At 32.1% G+C, this 21,287-nt stretch overlaps 1 protein-coding gene across 1 annotated transcript in view; it reads left to right on the plus strand.

Annotated features, from left to right (window-relative positions):
- The first annotated feature begins 9,883 nt into the window (after positions 1–9,883).
- Positions 9,884–21,287, plus strand: part of LOC126887056 (rho guanine nucleotide exchange factor 26-like) — a 57,506-nt gene continuing 46,102 nt past the window's right edge. The window contains exons 1-3 of the mRNA XM_050654378.1: positions 9,884–10,087; positions 16,160–16,422; positions 20,700–20,856. Of these exons, the coding sequence (XP_050510335.1) occupies positions 9,968–10,087; positions 16,160–16,422; positions 20,700–20,856 (540 nt within the window). The 5' untranslated portion in view covers positions 9,884–9,967. The remainder of the gene's footprint in view (positions 10,088–16,159; positions 16,423–20,699; positions 20,857–21,287) is intronic.

A 21,287-nucleotide genomic window follows, 5' to 3' on the forward strand; every position in this document is an offset into this window, starting at 1 on the left:
AAGGGAATTATTGTTCCAGTTTTGCACGTTTTGGTTCTGCGCTTAGAGTATGGGGGAGAGGGTAAAAAATTTTCCATACTCTAAGGTTCTGCGAAATGGCCTATTGAATTGAATGTACCTAAATTCAAATTCCAAGGATGTAAAAATACTAATGATTCATGATAAACTCGAAATGGTAAAGTCATTTTAATTATGAAAACGAATTTTTAATAGTATCTATGTAAACGTTAATACAATTAATGTTTAAACTTTTTTACCCTACAACAATTTTGAAATGAAATTCGTCCAATACTACCTACATACATAAATTTTATTAATTATGTATTCTAAAAAATTACGAAGTTGATAATCTATAAGGCTAATATTATACTTCCTATACATACAAATTATTTTTAAGATATTTTAAAAGTATCTACTTATAAGTATGTGTTAAGAATGTACTTATAAGTATGTGTTAAGAATATTCGATAAAGGTATATTCTAAGAATAAACTTTTACGAATATTCCGAGATCCTACGTACACGAATATACTTAGTATATTCGGTACGACAATATACTTTGAAGTATATGCAAAGAACATGAAATTTAGAATGTTTTTTAAGGTAGATGCTATGCTTGTACTACACATATACTAAAAAGAATATACTCCGACGAATGTTGGTAGTATATGCTTAGAACATGATGCGAACATCATTGTTATGTGGGTAGTACCATCTTTGGGTTATAAGCTTTCATTCCACATCTAATTTGTCATGTTTTAACCCGGCATCCGACAGGTGAACTTTTTTGCCACTAACAGACAGGTGGGATGTGACAAACCCCAGCATTGAAAGAGTTAAAGAATCTCAAAAAATATCTCTACGTTTAGATTAGTTAACAGAAACAGTAAAGATGCAGTAGAAATAAACAAACCAAGACACGTTAAATGATACTAGGAGCACTCCCGAATCATAATTTACAATGTGTAAACTTTGGAAATCATGACTTGGAATTTACAATGTATATACTGATGTGATCTTGATTATTGATATGAGATAATATTCTTATATGTCACTTAATTTAATCAATGTATTAATACTAATCTAATTAATTAACCAGATCACATATCAATATGTTTTCAATCTCAGGGCGAATTATAAATTAATTACTTACTTTCGTGGCTTCTGAATATTTCTTAATGGTTCCTAATCGGGATAGAAAAGAAAAGAGTAAAAAAAATACAAATATGGGTTACAATTATAATCAAAATATTTTTTATTTTATTCAAAAGGCAATCAATGCTTAATATTTGCTATTTCTTATTATTCTTAAACATAACATTTACAACTGGGAATTTTATTTCCTTTTGGTTTTCTATTGAAAGTTTTTATTAACATTTAACTATTAGGAGTTATTAGGGACAACTCTATTTAAGTTTGATGAAGCTTTTCTGATATTATTGATTATGTTATTCAATTTTTTATGTGGAATTTAATACGAAAAACCCATACATTCATGTCCAAACAAATGAGACTGACCTTTTCCTGGTGAACTGAAAATGTCCTCACACAAAACCCTTTCCTGCTATCCTTGGCTGCGATCAAACCTCGTCCTGGCTTCCAGTGATGTTCTCCTTTGAAAAACTAGCTCGAATAGCTCTCGTTCCTGCTTTTGTCGTGATGCTGTGTTCTACCTTTTTCGAAACTGCTATCTGCTACCGGGACACTCTGGGCTCAAGGAGGTTCTTTTACTCTCGACCTGGCCTACTTCTCGTTCCACGATAGATACTCCACACTCACGGAACTACCGGCTTTCTCACTCCTCGAACACTACCGTCTACTACTCGACTTCACTTCTCGACAGCTCAAAACATTCTGATCCCACTTTGTCATTCATTCACCTACTTTCTCAATATCCCTTCCAGATTCACAAATCAACCTTCCACCACCAACTCTCATTCTCAGTATTCCTCAAAAACCAATTTTTAATCTTTCTAAATATGCTTAATGGATTTCAAAAGAAAATATTTAATTCCCATTCTAAAATCACTTTCTACTATTTACAAATTTTAATGACCTATTCTCTCTTTCAAATGAGTCTTATTTAGCATAGGCTAATGATCGAAACCTTCCGCGAAAAACGATAATGAACTATCATCTATTTCACTGAGTTTTATTTAGCATAGGCTAATGATCGACCTTCCGAGAAGAACGATAATGGTACGCGTCATTCACTTTGTTTATTTTAAGCGCACTGTCCCGAGTTCCGTCTAATCACTTCTTAAAATTAAATATAACAATTTGTTGTATACAGGGTGTTCTAAATTTATATGCCCGTGGTTGAGAAAATTGAAAATATTTTATATTAAATTGAATCCTGTTTACAACCATCAAAATTTAATTTTCATATCAAATAGAAATATAACAATACATTGTAAATAATTATGATTCGGGAGTGCTCCTAGTAGCATTTAACGTGTCTTGGTTTGTTTATTTCTACTGAATCTGGATTTTAAATTTAGTATAAATTTCTACGTATTATGACTGTTTCTTGTTGAGAATAAAGAAAAAACTTCACCAATTATGGTTTCATTTCGAAAACAACGCACACATCTTATGGAAAATATAATGTCACTCAAATTCAATAAAATTTATACGAATAGATCCGTTTTAATTTACCGATCAAATCTTATCATTGCGCCAACTCTCTATTTTCAAAAATAAGAGCAGAAATTGATACAAATAAATCTGAAATCAAATGGGTAGGTACATAAGTTAGAGAGAGAAAAAATATTTTAAACTACCCAGATTTTCGGTACTCCATAAATCAGCGGATTAGTTTCACTAATCCGCTTAGGCCCAGCGGGATTTAAGCTCTTATGAATAGCACTCGGAGCAATAATGATTGCAACTTTAACACTTTTAACACTTTATGGACTCCAAAAATGTGATTTCGATAAACTTTAATTGCAATTTGCGCCGTAATTAATCATAATTAAGAGTTGGCGCAATGATAAGATTTGATCGGTAAATTAAAACGGATCTATTCGTATAAATTTTATTGAATTTGAGTGACATTATATTTTCCATAAGATGTGTGCGTTGTCCGTATTATGACTGTTTCTTGTTGAGAATAAAGAAAAAACTTTACCAATTATGGTTTCATTTCGAAAACAACATAAGTCCACAAACTTTAAAACATAATATTAAAAAAATAAGCAACATTTAAACTTTTTTGGTCTTTCAGATATAGGTCTGGATCCCGCGTATGAAAAAAAAGTTGATTAATAGCAAGCTGAAAATTTGTTAATAGCTTAAGGGTGTCTAGTCGGATAAACTTTGATATATGGGAACACTGGAACAGGGGCAGTTTTAATTTTGGAACAGGTTAAAAATTTGAAACGGCCACACCACGAAAACGGCACATGTATTTTGTCCGACAGAACAGACTTAAACTCTTCGAACAGAGATTAAACTCTCATGCAAAAATTAGACTGCTATTTATCACCAAATGGGCCTTTTAATGAGTAGAGCATGTAGAATATGTCAAATGACAGGAATTATGACAGGTGATAAATAGCAGTCTAATTTTTGCATGAGAGTTTAATCTCTATTCGGAGAGTTTAAATCTGTTATGTCGGACAAAATAAATGTGCCGTTTTCGTGGTGTGACCGTTCCAAATTTTCAACCTGTTTCACAATTAAAACTGCCCCTGTTCCAGTGTTCCCATATATAAAAGTTTATCCGACTAAACACCCTTAAGCTATTAACAAATTTTCAGCTTGCTATTAATCAACTTTTTTTTCATACGCGGGATCCAGACCTAATAGATGCATTTATAACCCATAATACTTATATAAAATATAGTATTACTATCAGAATCTCTAACTACTAATGGAAAGATTTTTTCCACCTACCTCTACCGAAAGTATACGTTTCCGGACCTGATTGTAGGGAGCAAAGTTGTACTTTTCCTCCCTAGGGAGGAAAATATTTTTCCTCCCTAGGGAGGAAAAGTAAAAGTGACGTCATGGTATTTCATTCATGAAATATAACTTATTGACGCCCTGTATAATATCTATTTTCTATTACGTAAGTATCTATACATTTTAACGTTTATTTAAAAACACTCCATATTTTGCAGAATGGTAAAAAACAGTAAATTGTTATTCTGATTTAACAATGTTTACATTAATAATTTGACTTATATTTGACAGTTGACAGTTATATTGTACCTACTTGTTAGTTTTAGCTCTAATAAATTTTGTTGGTAGTTACATAAATAAATTAAGTAAAAATGAAAAAATGACTTGTTATTTGAGGAAGGTGGAAAAACCATATGTATAACATGGGAGTAAAGTGCCTTTTCCTCCCTTGAATGATTACTGCCCTCCGCTACGCGTCGGGCAGTAAACTTCATTCTCGGGAGGAAAAGTAGCACTTTCCTCCCTTGTTATACAAATAGCTATTACGTTTCCTGAAAAATTTACACATTGTAACATACAGTGCTTCCATAAAGTAACGCATAATTTCATTATTTCGTAAACCGGCGACTTTAAGGAAAATTTTCGAAAGAGGTCGATTTTTATTTTTAAATTACAATTTTCTGGCATATTACATATCATACTAGTGATGTCATCCATCTGGGCTTGATAACGTAATCGATGAATTTTTTAAATGAGAATAGGGGTCATGTGATAGCTCATTTGAAAGGGTATTTAATTCTCTATTTACTAATACAAACAATAACATAATTATGTATACAGGGTGTCCAAAAAGAATTCTTTAATTAAATTAATTGAGACAAAAAGAAAAATGTATGTAACTTATTTAATTCAAAATTCGTTTTACTTTTGTCAGAAAATTAAATGTTAGAGCTGCCATCCACCTGCCTCTTGGAAGTTTAAGATTACGCTTAAGCGAAAATCAATATTTAGGTTTTAAATAAAACATTTTTATGTTTGCTGGCACCAATAAAATATATTTAGAATTAAACAAATTACATACATTCATCTTTTTATACCAATTAATTTAATTTAAATAACATTTTTTGGACACCCTGTATAAATAATTATATTAACAATTATATTATTGAATAGAGAATTACATACCCTTTCAAATGAGCTATTACATGCCCTTTATTCTTATTTAAAAAAATCAACGATTACGTCATCACGCCCAGATGGATGACGTCACTAGTATGATATGTATGCCAATAAATTGTAATTTAAAAATAAAAATCGACCTGTTTCGGTATTTTTCCTGAAAGTGTCCGGTTTGTGAAATAATGAATTTATGCGTTACTTTATGGACGCACTGTATATTGTTTCGCAATGACCCATTAAATTATTATAAATGCAATTAACCATTGACCATGTCATGAAAATGGCAATATAAAATTAATTTTTCAAATGTCAAACTTTAAAATTTGTTTTTGTTAACAAAAAAATAATTTAAATATCTATTATGAAATTCGTTACAAACAAAATCTGATATTTCAACTAAACGAAACAAAATACACAATAAAAGTGAATTATTAAACTCATTCAGGGACCCGTTCAGACAAAAGAGCCTACAACTGGTTTTTACCTGAGTGCGAGTGGAAGACTTGTAACGTGAAGCGATCGATATTATGTATCTAACTAGGTACTGTCTTTTCCGTAAAAATGTATATCTTGGCAACATCCTGTTGTTGCCAAAGTGATGTTTAAGCAATGTTTTTGACCTACGGGGGTCAAATTGTCGTTATAGTGTAAGGAATAAAATATATAAATAAATCGGATTACTGAAAATCCGACAACGGTGCCAAGCTTAAAGAAGTGTACTAAGCGAACATTCACGGATTATACCTAGAAAATGATAGCATTTCTAGGTGATGCCAAATGACTGCAACGTGAAAAGATGCCAATTTAATAGCGGGATGTATATATATATATATATATATATATATATATATATAGTGGTTTGAAGTTTCAGCAATTCGGTCATGTGAAATAAAAGTCTATTTGTTATTTCTCAATATTTCGTCACACTTTTGTGACTTCTTCAGGAGAAAACTGTAAATTTATTAAGATTAGAAATTAACAAAAGCTAAATATTTAATTACTTACAACTATAAGAGTATTAATTTAGATTTTTTTAACATATCTTAAGGGACATTGACTTAATTTTGATTTTGACATTTATTATTTCGGAGTTATGGTAACTGCAATAAATTTTATATTCATAGAATATTGTCTGATATTTAAAATTCTTTTTTTTTTTTATTTTAATAATAAATAGGTCAAAGTAAACCAAAGAAAATATTAACGGAATTTTAAGATGGAAAGGTATGATTAATAGTAGAAAAATTTTAGAAAGAGACTAGAGTATATTAAATTGATCTATAAAATGTAAGTGATGGTACATAGTGAGTTAGTATAAGGCTGATATTTTTCGAAATTAAATAAAAATTAAGATGGATTAATTATTAGGTGAATAATTGAGTAATTTGTTTGAATTTTTACACTTTTTGAAAATATTTTAAAGGTTATTTATTATTTAGAATGTTACAGTAGATATTACTCAAATGGTTAGTATCAGTCTTATAATTAATAGATTCTGGAGTTTTGATAATATGTACCATCTCAAGTAACATTCTAAATAATAAATAACCTTTAAAATATTTTCAAAAAGTGTAAAAATTCAAACAAATTACTCAATTATTCACCTAATAATTAATCCATCTTAATTTTTATTTAATTTCGAAAAATATCAGCCTTATACTAACTCACTATGTACCATCACTTACATTTTATAGATCAATTTAATATACTCTAGTCTCTTTCTAAAATTTTTCTACTATTAATCATACCTTTCCATCTTAAAATTCCGTTAATATTTTCTTTGGTTTACTTTGACCTATTTATTATTAAAATAAAAAAAAAAAGAATTTTAAATATCAGACAATATTCTATGAATATAAAATTTATTGCAGTTACCATAACTCCGAAATAATAAATGTCAAAATCAAAATTAAGTCAATGTCCCTTACGATATGTTAAAAAAATCTAAATTAATACTCTTATAGTTGTAAGTAATTAAATATTTAGCTTTTGTTAATTTCTAATCTTAATAAATTTACAGTTTTCTCCTGAAGAAGTCACAAAAGTGTGACGAAATATTGAGAAATAACAAATAGACTTTTATTTCACATGACCGAATTGCTGAAACTTCAAACCACTATAACACAGTACGGTCGAAAATATTTGTACAAATATATATATATATATATATATATATATATATATATATATATATATATATATATATATATATATATATATATATATATAACACCGGTTTATAGCGTCCTGCGCCTTCCGGTTCCTATTCTCCAGCCGCGTCGATCTGTCCAATCTCCTGGTCGGAGATCTCTCTCAGACATGGCTTTCTGGATTCCACTTATCCAGGTTGTTTTCGGTCTGCCCCTTTTCCTTCTTTCCGGGGGTTGCCATTCCATTATTAGCTTTGGGAGTCGATGTTCCTCCATTCTTTGTACATGGCCATACCAACAAAGTTGTTTTTGTTGGACTTCTTCAATTATGTTTGTTTTTCTATTCATAACATCTCGTACCCGTTCATTCGTTATATGTGAGACTCTGGAGATGCAGGCCGATCTTCGCCAGAAGTCCATTTCCAGTGCAAGCAACTTCTGTTCTGTTCGCTTATGCAGTTGCCAGGTTTCACATCCATACAGTACCACGCTTTTAAAGATGCTATTATAAAGCTGTGTTTTCTTTTCTTTTGATATGGTTTTTGACCAAAGTAGCGAGTTCAAAGCTCCTATTACCTTCTTTCCTTTCATAATTCTTTCCTCTATTTCGAATTCTGTCCTTCCACTTTGTTGGATTCTCGTTCCAAGGTATACATAATCAGAGCTTGGCTCGATAACCATATCATCCTCTAGATGTAACTCACTTTTCTGTCCTATACACATATATTTGGTTTTCTTCATATTAACGTATAGGCCCCATTTTTTGTATTCTCGAAACAGCCGGTTTGTCATAAATATTAGATCATCTTTATCCTGGGCAATCACCACCTGATCGTCAGCAAAATGCAGTGTGTATAATGTTGAGTCGTCGTTTAGCTGTATCCCCATTCCAGAACACGATTTGCGCCACTTATGCAATACCACATTTATATAGATTTTAAACAGTGTTGGCGATAAGCTGCATCCCTGTCGTAGTCCCTTATTCACCATGAAGCTATCGGATAATCTGCTATGAAATCTGCTATCATCTGAAATGATCCAAAAAACCTAAAAAAACTTTTCGATGTAAAAAAAAATAATTTTAGGAAAAAAACAAAAAAAAGTTTAAAAAAATTTTGACCCACTTTTGGACCTGGCAACATGCAAATTTGTTAAAAAGGGTCCTTTTTGAGTAAGATTGTGCAAAAAATCCGAATCGGAATAATTTTCCTAGCGGATGCGCAGTGGCTTTCTGGACTATAACGATATGCATGATGTTTGTTGATTCATTGTAATTTTAATGTATAGTATTTTTACTACAAAAGCGATATTACGTAGGTCAAAATTTTTGACGTAAGAGAACTGTCAAAACATTAGAATGTGACTTTCATTATTGCCATTTTTAGTATAACTGTTTTGACAGTTCTCTTACGTCAAAAATTTTGACCTACGTAATATCGCTTTTGTAGTAAAAATACTATTCGCGGAGTGCAAGTACTTGGAAGGGGAAACGAGAAACGACCCTGCGCGAGTCGCGGAGAAATATTGCAACTATCTTAAATAATTCATATTGTCAATTGAAATTGTCAAATTGACGTATATTTCATACCTTCTGTCAATGAAGCAGAAAAATTATATATTGCTCCACAATATTGATATGATATGCAATTATTATATAAAGGTAAATTTAATTAATTTTATTTTGCTTGCAGTACTGCATTTTAATAACTAATTTTATTTACTACATACAATTGTTGACGTTTTCATAACATAACCTGAATCTTATTTTTTCTTCTTATTATTTTTTTGGACTAGGGCCTTGACAATTATCCAGTAACCAGGACTAATATAATTGGCCAATATAATTAAAAGTGCGAATTTTAGTATAGAGCGTAGAAATAGGGGTCGCTTTGCCGAAATTGCACGGTCCCAATAGTATAACAATGTGCGCAACGTTGTCAGCTGTATTTGTTTTTCAACCGACAGTAATCAAATGGATTAAAAATAAAAAACAATGTTTGAAAACGGTTGACTTTACAAAAAAATATTTTTCCGCAAATCGCCAGGAAATTTTGACATTCCTGTCAAAATTTCTTGAAGAAAAAGTCAGGACTTCCTTACTGTAAGGAAATGTCATTTCCTTACTGTAAGGAAATGATATTTCCGTACAGTTGTTAGTGTTCTACATAAATGATAGAAAACACAAAATTCAACCTCAATACGTTTCCATAGTAACCCAAGTAATTTTATTAGGAATTTCAAAGCACCATTTATTTGGGAATAAAATTATCGTGTTTTTTTAAATCAATCAATATCTGTCGAATTTTAAACGATTTGCGGAAAAATAGTATGTTTACCTCGTAGGAAAAGCCACATTCCTGGACTCTGTGTTGCTAAGTCTCGGCTTGCGCCTCGACTTAGCAATCTTCACAGTCGTCCAGGAATGTTAAGCTTTTCCTACCCGGTAAACAATGTACTATTAAGACTTTATTGTTTGAAATGATGAGCTCAGCCCATACCTTTTAGGAATGCACTATTTTCCAGGACATCCCGTATTTGTAAGCTTCAATTCTTAAAATGTCTTCTGTTAATTTAATTCAGGATTTTATACGACACTTTTAAAACTAATTTTTTACTTTTATAACAAATTTAATAAAATAATGAATTTTTAGGGAAAGAACAGACTTTGCAGAATTTTTAAATCAACTGGAATCTAGTCCCGCCTGCCAATTCTTGTCGTTATATTCATTTCTAATGCTACCGATGCAAAGGATAACCAGATGGCCTCTGCTAGTAGATGCGATTTTAAAAAGACTGTCGGAGTCAGATCCAGAATATCTCACGTGCCAATATGCTTTAGCAACTATGAATAAGGTAATATAATATATGTTAATACCATTATGTGATGATTAATGTTGTGACATTTTTAGACTGTAGTAACTATGTAATATGATAATTTTCATAGGTTTAAAACCGACGGACCACTGCAGCGCTACTCTGTGGATCCACAAAGTGGCTTAAACAGGCGATTTTGTAGCGCCACTGATTTTGTAATGGACGCCACAGTGGCGAGGATCGGCGACAGGGGCTGGCCACTGTCGTCGATCCTCGCCACTGTGGCGTCCATTACAAAATCAGTGGCGCTACAAAATCGCCTGTTTAAGCCACTTTGTGGATCCACAGATTAGCGCTGCAGAGTGGTTCGTAGGTTTTAAACCTTATGTTCCCGGTGTTACCTATACATGTTTACTTGTACAGTTTTTACGTTGTTTTTGCATTTTTACTTTCATATCCTCTGTCAGTTCGTTATCTTTTTCTTCTTTTTCTTCTTATTCTTTTTCTTCTTTTTCTTCTTATTCTTTTTCTTCTTTTTCTTCTTATTCTTTTTCTTCTTCTTCTTAATCAACTTTCTTTTTATAAGCGATTCTGCTTGTTTATTACTGAATTGATACCTCTATGGAAGGTTGCCACTCCATATTTTGCGCGGTACTTCTTTTGCCGATTGGTGATTTATCTCTGGCTATTTTGACCCCAGTGGGCCTTCATTGTGTGTATGAGATTTTTCCATTCTTTGTTTCTATTTAGTGTCCATTCACGATTTAATAGCAGGAGATATTTTGTAGAACTTTCCACGAAAAGCAATAGTCCTGGGTCCTGCTTAGTATCATATATTCATCATTCTCTTTGCCTTATCCCTATGCGAGGTCGGCTTCCCTCATTGTATTTCTCCACACAATTCTATCTTGGGTCATATCAATGTTAATCCCCTTTACCAACATATCCTGCCTTATCGTCTCCCCAAAATCTTCTTTGGTCATCCTCTCCTACTCCTTCTAGGAATCTTCACTTGAGCTATTCTTCATATTGGGTGATTAACGTCTTGACGTTGAACATGACCAAACCATCTTAACCTATGTATCTCATTTTGGCATCAATTGGTGCCACACCTAGACTTCCCCTAATATAATCACTTCTAATTTTATCCTTCTTTGTCACTCCACTCATACATCTATGCATTCTCATTTTCGCCACATGCATTCGTTGTTCCTCTTTCTTTTTCACTACCCAACATTCCGTTCCGTACATCATAGCCGGTCTTATGGCTGTTTTATAGAATTTTACCTTCAGCTTCATTGGAATTTTTCTATCACACAACACACCACTCGCTTCTTTCCACTTCATCAATCCAGCCCTAATTCTACTGCATGCATCTCCATCTATTTCTCCATTACTCTGTAATACCGATACTAGGTACTTAAAACTATTGGTTTTCACAATCAGTTCAAAATTCAAAGATACCATTTTATTTGTAGTAACTCCATCTTTAAATGAACTTCCAAATACTCTGTTTTTGTCCTACTAAGTTTTAAACCTTTTTTCTCCAGAGCTTGTCTCCACTGTTCCAGTTTTTTTCTAAATCTCTTTCACTATTTCCTATTAACACTACATCATCAGCATACATTAGGCACCATGGAATGCTACCCTGTAGTTTCGCTGTTATCTGGTCCAAAACTAATGAGAATAAATAAGGACTAAGCACCGAGCCTTGGGTGCAATCCTACTTTCACCTGAAATTTATCAGTCTCTCCCACACCTGTCCTAACACTAGTCGTTACTCCCTCATACATATCTCTCACAATCTTTACATATTCGCCAGGGACTACTTTCTTATTGAGTGCCTACCACAAAATCTCTCGAGGAACTCTATCATACTTTCCCAAGATCGATGGATACCATATAAGCGTTGGTCTCTTTATTTCTCTATGTTTCCATTAGTTGCCTTACAATGAAAATTGCATCTGTTGATCTGCCCTGCATAACGCCAAATTGATTATCGGATATTTCGGTTTCTTCACGACGCATCCGTCTATCAATTACTCTCTCCCATATTTTTATGGTGTGGCTAAGTAGTTTTATAGACCTGTAGTTTGTACATTGTTGTATGTCTCCCTTGTTTTTGTAGACAGGTACTCATATACTGCTTCTCCATTCGTCTGACATTTCTCCAACTTCCATAATTCTATTAAATAGACCTGCTAGCCAACTTATTCCTGTCTCTCCCAATGCTCTTCATACTTCCCCAGGAATATCATCTGGTCCGACTGCTTTTCCTTTCTTTATTTTTTGAAGCGCTTGAGCCACTTCCTCGTTTGTTATTCTGTTAACCATTGCTGTTACTGTCTCCGTTAACTCCACAGGCTGTCTGTCAAATTCTTCATTTAATAAACTTTCAAAATACTTTCTCCATCTCTTTTTGACATCCTTTTCGTGAATTAGTATTTTAATATTTTCATCTCGGATACATCTAATCTGATTAAAATCTCTTGCTTTCTTTGCTCTCTGTTTGGCCATTTTATCCTGGTATCAAGTTGATCGTATAGGTTTGAATACGCTTCTGGTTTAGCTTTTGCTACTGCTACTTTCGCTTCCTTTTTGGCGACCATATAGTTTTGAAGATCTATGTCCGATCTGGTTTCTTGCCACTTTTTATATAATTTTCCCTTCTCTTTTATTTTTCCTTGTACTTCATTTGACCACCACCAAGTCTCTTTATCCTCAAACTTCTTTCCTGACGTTTTCCCAAGTATTTCAATAGCCGTCTCTCTAATAATATTGGCTATTTTTCTCCAAATTGTGTTAGGGCTTCCGTTCACGTTCCAACATATTTTTTCTACTATTCTTTTCCTGAATAGACCTTCTTTCTCATCTTTTAGCATCCACCACTTGATTTTTTGTGGTCTTCTCCGAGTATTTCTTATTCCGAGTGGTCTTATTCCGAGTATTTTGCTGAGTATCATATACAATAGTATATTGAGGATTGGATACTACCCCATCCAATGTAAAATGGTAGTCAAACCTGGTAAGCCTCCAACTGAAACCAACTCTTATCGCCCGATCAGTTTGTTACTACTAATGTCAAAAACATTTGAAAGACTCTTACTTAAAAGAATAGAAGAAACGGTACTTCTAAACGAAATTATACCGGATCATCAATTCGGATTTAGAAGGAAACATTAAATGATGCAGCAGTGTCATCGAATCGTTAATAAGATCAAAATTAGTTTAGAAGGAAGAAAATACCGTGTTTCAGTGTTTTTACTTTTATAAACTAAAAACCGTCTAACCTGATCGATTTTATATTATCTTGAAATGGTATTTAAATAATAGATACTTCCTAGTGAAAATAGCTGATGATGTGTCAAGTTATAATCATATAAAATCGGGAGTTTCCAGGGTACTTGGTCATTTCCTTAATTTAATTTTTACTGCAGACCTCCCACACATCGACTATATTATAACAGCTGCATTCGCAGATGATACTGTAATAATAACCTCAGATGTGGACCCGACAAGAACATTTGAGAAGCTGTAATACCACCTGGATATCCTTTCTAGAATGGCTACATAAATGGAAAATAAATGTTAATACTGATAAATTCGCCCAAAGTCCAAACAACATTTACTACAAGAAGAACCACCACCGGTTACCATAAATAGCAACCCTATCTCCGTAAAAACTGTAGTAAAATATCTTGATGGAAAGATGGAAAATGAAAAATTTAGAACTCAGGAAATATCAAAGAAAATGAGTTCAATTTCTATACTTGGGGGTTTTGGAGTAGGGATGGGAAAAACCTACCGGTTTTAACGTAAAACCGGTTTTTTTACTTCGCGATAACCGGTTTTACCGGTTGTTTTTTGTCCCGGCTATAACCGGTTTTTTCTTTTTAAAGTAAAAACCGGTTATTAGGTTTTTACGGTGATTAGGATTAGGTTGGGTATTATTTTGGATTTCAATAATAATTATTATTCTCAAGTAATTATTCCAAACAAAACCATAATTTAAATTTTATTTTATAAATACAGAAGCAAACTGAAAGTGCAAACTCACATCAGCCAGAAACAATTAAGTTTTATTATAATATTTCGTTGAAAATGTATTTGTAATCATAATATTTACATAAGAAGTGATCTGGTTTATTTTTCACACTTGACTATTGAAATTGAAAGTGGGTGAATGATTTTTTCTGATTACCAAAAATAATGTTCTGACTATGAATATCGAATTACCGATTACGAATACGAATCTCCAAGGATTTCCCTACGTTTTCAAAACGATACACCCATACAGGAAGTGTTAAATGAGTTAAAATGTACCTATTATACAAATATAAAATATACAAACTTGTTAAAAGAAATACATGATAAATTTTTTTTGATGGTAGTAAAATAAAAGATAAATTGCATTATCCAATTTATTTTTAAGTAAAATATTTATGTTGATATATTTTTTTTAAATCCCATTTGAAAGAGTCTGGGAAATTTTTTATAAGTTAAAATTGTTGGGTTAAATTGTATATTATTGCAATATGTATATATTAATCTTACTCTATATTATATTTAATAATAATCAATAAATATATAATAATAATAAAATAATAAATACATATAATAATTAATAGAATAAAATGGTTTTATTTAAAATTTTGATCATATTTAGATCGAGTATCGAGTCGAGTGGAGTATCGCAAACTAAAGTGCATTGTAAATGTGACATTGTAACCTATTGGATTAAAGAAACCGAAAACCGGTTTTTGGAAAAACTGTTTTTTTTGCCCTGTTATAACCGCCATGTTAAACCGTAAGCAAAAAAAACCGGTATTACCCCAAAACCGGTGTTCTGTAAAAAACCGCCATCCCTATTTTGGAGGTCACTGAACACGAATTTCATGTCTACGATGTACCTGGTGCCCAGGGTGGAACTCGTCCTCTGGGACGATCGAATAATGCGCGAAATGAAGATTGGATCGAAAAACTCAAAAATACGTGTTCAATATTTTTCAAAAATCTATCGAATGACACTAAACACCACCACCACTCCACCTCCTAGAGGTGGGGGGAGGGAAGGGTAACTTTAAAATCTTAAATGGAAACCGCCATTTGTTATTGCAGATTTGGATTGCTTACATAAAAATAAGCAACTTTTGTTCGAGATATTTTTTCGAATTGTATCGCGCTATAATCGGAAAAAATGATTTTTCTTGATACCATAGGTAAATTATAGAAACGGTCTAATATCTCCAGAAATACACTTCCAAATCAAAAACCAAAAAATACATGTTTAATATTTTTCAAAAACCTATCGAATAACATCATACACGACCCTCCACTCCACCCCCTGGAGGTGGGGTGGGTAAGGAGGTGGAGGTTTACGTAAGCTATCCAAATCTGAATAACAAATATGTAGGTTTTTATTTAAGATTTAAGTTACCCCCACCCCACCTCCAGGGAGTGGAGTGGGGTGTCGTGTTTTATGTCATTCGGTAGATTTTTAAAAAATATTGAACATATATTTTTCAGTTTTTTGATCCAATCTTCATTTCTCAAATTATTCGATCGTCCCGCGAATTATTCGATCGCCCCAGGCGACGAGTTCCACCCTAGGCACGAGTACCTCGAAGACCATCGCCGTCATTAAATTCGTGTTCAGTGACCTACAAAACCTCCAAGTATAAACATTAAACTCATTTTCGCCAATATTTCCTGAGTTCTAAATTTTTCATTTCCCATCTCTTCGAGATGCACTTTGAAAATGCATTTTCTCATGCACAAAAACTTTTGCCGGAGATCAATTTAGTTCACAAAATTGCCTGGCACTCTCTCGAATCGAAAGCAAAAAGTTGCATGACGATTTATCTTACTGCACAAAATTCCTAGGTTTTGCGCTTTTAGTGATTCGTTGCTTCGCCTATAATGTCTTCAGTCCTTTTTCCATCTCTCAGCGTATTTCCTGTAGCTCTTCTCAATAGTCTCATATCTACCGTTTCTAGAAGTGTTTGTGTTGTGGCTGTGTCAGGTCTTTTTTCTGATGCATGTCATTATTAGTTTTGCACTGTCACTAATACTATTTGAAGTGTAATATTTTTAAATAATAATGTTTTTCAGACTGTAACTCAATGCAACGAAGCAGCTAGAACGAAAGAACAAGAATTAGAACTTACGAAAATTTCCGAGAGTTTGGTATTCGACAAAGATGTTCCTCCAATAGAAATTAATACTCAAGGCAGATATATTATTAGGTCAGGATCATTGATGTGTTACCAATCTAGAAACGAAGATACCAAAATGACATTCGGAAGACGCTTTAGCAAAATTAATTTACACATATTTTTATTTAATGATCTGTTTGTGGTTAGCAAAAAGAAAAGGTAAGTAATGTGTAATTATAATAGTAGAGCTGTTTGTTATTGGGAAATAAATATATTTATAGCTCAGTAAATAACCGTTTTGGAGTGTAATTTTACTAAGTCAATATTTTAGAGTTATTTGAGAGCGAAAATGTATATTTTTCAACAAAAAAAAAAAACACCCCGGCAGTTCCAGGCGGTTTTTCACAAATGACACAAATGACTCAAAAGTATTTTATCGAAAAAAATATGCATAATAATATATGTAGCTTATAACAAATAAAAAAAATGGTGTATTTAAGATGTCCCTAGCCAAAGACTTTAAAAGCTAAGTTGTAGCTCATGAAAAATATTTTCTTATCCGTCAAATTCCCAATCAAATATTTCAACGTGAAATAACCAAAAAAGACAGCACTTCTCGGGGAAAACTCATCTTAAAACTCAATCTTAAAACTTCTTTAAAGTGTTTTAAAAAAGTTTATTTTAATTTTTTTGCAAATCTTTCTAGCATCACAATTAAGCGAATTTCGCTCAAAATAAAGTTAGCCTAGTTTTTTTTTGGTAAAAAAAATCGTAAAAATGTCCCCGTATTTAGCAACCCACCTAAAATTAATTGTTATCGCTTTACCGTTTACTTGATGTCAGGGTGGACCAAAGAGAACAGTCCACCTCGATATTTGGCAGTAGTTATTAGATTTTAAGAAAATGCCGAAACAAGTCGATTTTTATTTTTATATTGTAATTGTTTGGCAAATATTTCATTCCAGTGACGTCATCCATCTGAGCGTGATGACGTAATCGATAATTTTTTTTAAATGGGAATAGGTGTCGTGTGGCAGCGCATTTAAAAGGGTGTTCAGTTCTCTATTTAGTAATAAAAACAATAATATCATTATTTATACAGGATGGACAAAAAAATAATTTTTGAATTAAATTAATTGATGCAAAAAGAAGAATGTATGTTATTTTTTTAACTCAAAATGCATTGCACTGCTGTAAGAAAGTATACAAAAAAAAACGATTTCACAAATAAACATTTCTTTTCGCTTAAATTAAATCACAAACACGCTCCCACCTACCTTTTGGCAGTTTGAACATTAAATTTAAGCGAAAAGCAATGTTTATTTACCAAATAAACATGTTTTATATTCTCTGACAGCAATAGAACGTATTTTGAGTTAAATAAATTACAGACATTCTTATTTTTTGTGTCAATTAATTTAATTTAAAAATATTTTTTTGGCCACACTGTATATATTCATAAATTTTTAGCAATGCAAATATTCAAAACCGATATAATTTGACTTGAACTTTCAAATGCGGTAAGCAGAATTGCTATTTTCTTTTTTAATCAAAAGTTATTCGGGTTCAAAAATTGCAATTTTTCGATTTTTTAAAAGTTCAACCGCATTTATCTCGAAAACGAAAAAAATTGTAGGAACATTTTTTGGTTAGAATGGCCCAAAAAATACAAAAAAAATGTTTTGTTTTGCGAGAAATCGCTGTTATGTAATTCCTCATCTTCTTTGTTTATAACAAACTTATCGACATCCGGATCAACTGTTACCCAAAAAATTCGTGTTCTACGGGTCAAAATACATAAAAAACTTGGGTAAGTCCATCTGAATACAGGAGGCCGTTGTACCCCCCCTGGCGACAGGACTACATTGAAATTCCATTTTCTGGAACCATTTTTCGCGCGCAACACCGATTCTTTTTATTATTATAATATCTGTTATGAATATCTTTAAGAAATGAAAATTTTTATCAAGAAAGATCCGAAACAAAAAGGTAACAATTAAAAGATTATCATCCTATTGCCGGTCAACTTTGACCGGTTGTACATCATGAACAATTCCTCGTAAGTCATGTTTTTTTTTCTCATTTTAAAAGACGTGTCTTGCCGAGTTTTTTCCAATGCCGTTTTCAGAATTTAATTTAAAGCAATCATTACTGAGATACTTATTATATTTGTTTATAAGCCAAAAAATTATTTATAATTTAAAACATTCCTGATTTGGCCGCCCAAATAATTCAGTTTCAATTCTAAAAAGTACGTTAGATAGGTGGATTGTTTTTTATTAAAAAAATGGGCTAACTTTTATAATGATCTAGTTTATGTTGTGCAAGATTTGAAAAAATTTCAAGTTAAAAAAATTTTAGATTGCAGAATTATTAGGCGATTTAATAAAATTTGGTGAACAGTATTATAAAGATTTTCTAGGCGAATCACGAAGGTCGTAAGTGGCTGAAAAACATTGAATAACAAAAGACTGCTTTCTCCCTTTTTTGTATTCATTACTATTTTGCAGCAAGGGTAATAATTTAAAACATTTTTAACCAGTGATACCTTATAGACAATTCAATAATCGTTATTTTATTTCGGTAAGACTTTGCTCAAACTTTGCTTTGTTTTAACGTTATAAGCAAGAAAATTGGAAAAATGGTCCATAAAATGACCAAATTCTATCTATTTGAAAGACGTGTAAGACTGAAATAATATGTAGAAGAGTTTCTTAATGAATAACTCAGAAATTGTAGTACTATCTACAAGTACCTATTATTTTTATCTATAGGGTGTCCCGAAAGTAGCGGAACGGTCGAATATTTCGCGAACTAAATATCGGATCAAAAAACTGAAAAATACGTGTTCAATAATTTTCAAAAATCTATCAAATGACACCAAACACCAATCCCCATTACACAGCCTGGAGGTGGGGTGGGGGGTAACTTTAAAATCTCAAATAGAAACTCCCAGTTTTTCTTGCAAATTTGGATTCGTTACGTAAAAGTAGGCAACTTTTATTCAGGACATTTTTTCGAACTGTGGATAGATGGCGTTATAATTGGGAAAAACAATTTATCCTGATACCATAGGTAAATTATAGAAACGGTCTAATATCTCACGAAATACACTTACAAATGAGAAACCAAAAAGCAGATTTTTAATTTTTTTTCGAAAACCTATCGAATAACACCAAACCTGACTCTCCAACCCACCCCCTGGAGGTTGGGTAGGGGGTAACTTTAAAATCTTAAATAGTCTCCACTTTTTATTGCAGATTCGGATTCGCCATAAAAAATTAAGCAATATTTATTCGAATCATTTTTTAACATTTCTGATGGATGGCGCTAATAAATCGTATTTTTCCAATTAAAGCGCCATCTATTAGCAATTCTAAAAAATTTTTCGAATAAATGTTGCTTAATTTTTTATGACGGGTCCGAATCTGTAATAAAAAGTGGGGGTTTCTATTTAAGATTTTAAAGTTACCCCCCACCCCACCCCAACGGGGTGGGTTGAAGGGTCACGTTTGGTGTTATTCGAAAGGTCTTCGAAACAGATTAAAAATTTGATTTTTAGTTTCTCATTTGGAAGCGTATTTCGTGAGATATTAGACCGTTTCTATAATTTACCTATGGTATCAGGATAAATGGTTTTTCCCAATTATAGCGCCATCTATCCACAGTTCGAAAAAATGTCTTGAATAAAAGTTGCTTACTTTTACGTAACGAATTAAAATCTGCAAGAAAAACTGGAGGTTTTCATTTAAGATTTTAAAGTTACCCCCCACCCCACCTCCAGGGGGTGTAGTGGGGGTTGATGTTTGATGTCATTGGATAGATTTTTGAAAATGATTGAACCCGTATTTTTCGGTTTTTCGATCCGATGTTTAGTTCGCGAAATATTCGACCGTTCCACTACTTTTGGGACACCTTGGATATTTGGCTGTCATATGCAGCAGCTTACACTTATTAGTCAAGGTTGATTATGCAATTTGCAATTTATTTAAATTTTGCAATAGATTGTTTTTGTTATACATAATTCATTTTGGTTATTAATATTGACGATTTATGTAATTTGAGTCATTTGTATTTGTTATTATTTTATTCAGACTCCTTATAAGCTTTGTCTATAAAAATGAACAATTTTCAATGAAAAAAAAAGCACGTTTATAAAAAAAACGATGTTTTGAGTAATGTTTACATATTTTAATTTTTTTTATTAATATTCTCGATCTATTTGAGAGATAGGACAAGTCAGTTATTATTAAAGTTATCAGATAACTGTTTCTGCAAAAATCAGAGTACCAACTTTCACATCCAAATGAAGACATTTTTTCACAAATATGTCCTGACTATTGAGTTTTTACACCCAGTAAGTTAACGCTCTCAACTCAACATTTCGTTTCAAAACGTAAAAAACATTTTATGTTCAATCAACTTATTAAAAATAATCTATATTTCATTGTGCATAACTGAATCTGCATAATTGAGTTGAGTAATATTTTTTTCAGCGAATTCCTATATACAGTAATCCATTACTGTCCAAGGAATTTTATAGAATTGAGGAGCGTCGACATGTTTCCAGGTTTAAGGAAAAAAGATGTTATGGACAAAAATTTATTGTACTTATCCGTGTTGGAGAATCACCATAAAAAAGTTGTGGAATTTGTAAGTACTCTATTATGAATAGTTAATAGGCTTTACAGAAATGGCTTCGGAATACGTATCTAAAAATTATGCAAATTGTATCTACATATTAACTGTAATGTTACCAATACAACAAGAAATATTAATGCATAAATGTACATATTAAATAACTGAAAATTTTATCTTCTTATTAACATTTGTTTACGAATATATTTTTGAAACTTCTGGAAGCGTTTTAAAATACATTGAACCTATAAACGGATTCTGTTAATTTTGTTATTATTTTAGAACTTTTCTTTTGTATATACACTGTTGAGCAAAGGTTTACCCAAACTTCTCTTTTAAGCTTATGTCAGATGGAAGAAAGGAAATATTTTTCTTATGTTAAGGTTGAGACACCAGACACCCTGTTGAGAAGAGAGGGTAGTAAGGGTAGGTATACATCGGAAAAT

The sequence above is a fragment of the Diabrotica virgifera genome, chromosome 6, assembly GCF_917563875.1.
Source record: "Diabrotica virgifera virgifera chromosome 6, PGI_DIABVI_V3a".
NCBI lineage: Eukaryota > Metazoa > Arthropoda > Insecta > Coleoptera > Chrysomelidae > Diabrotica > Diabrotica virgifera.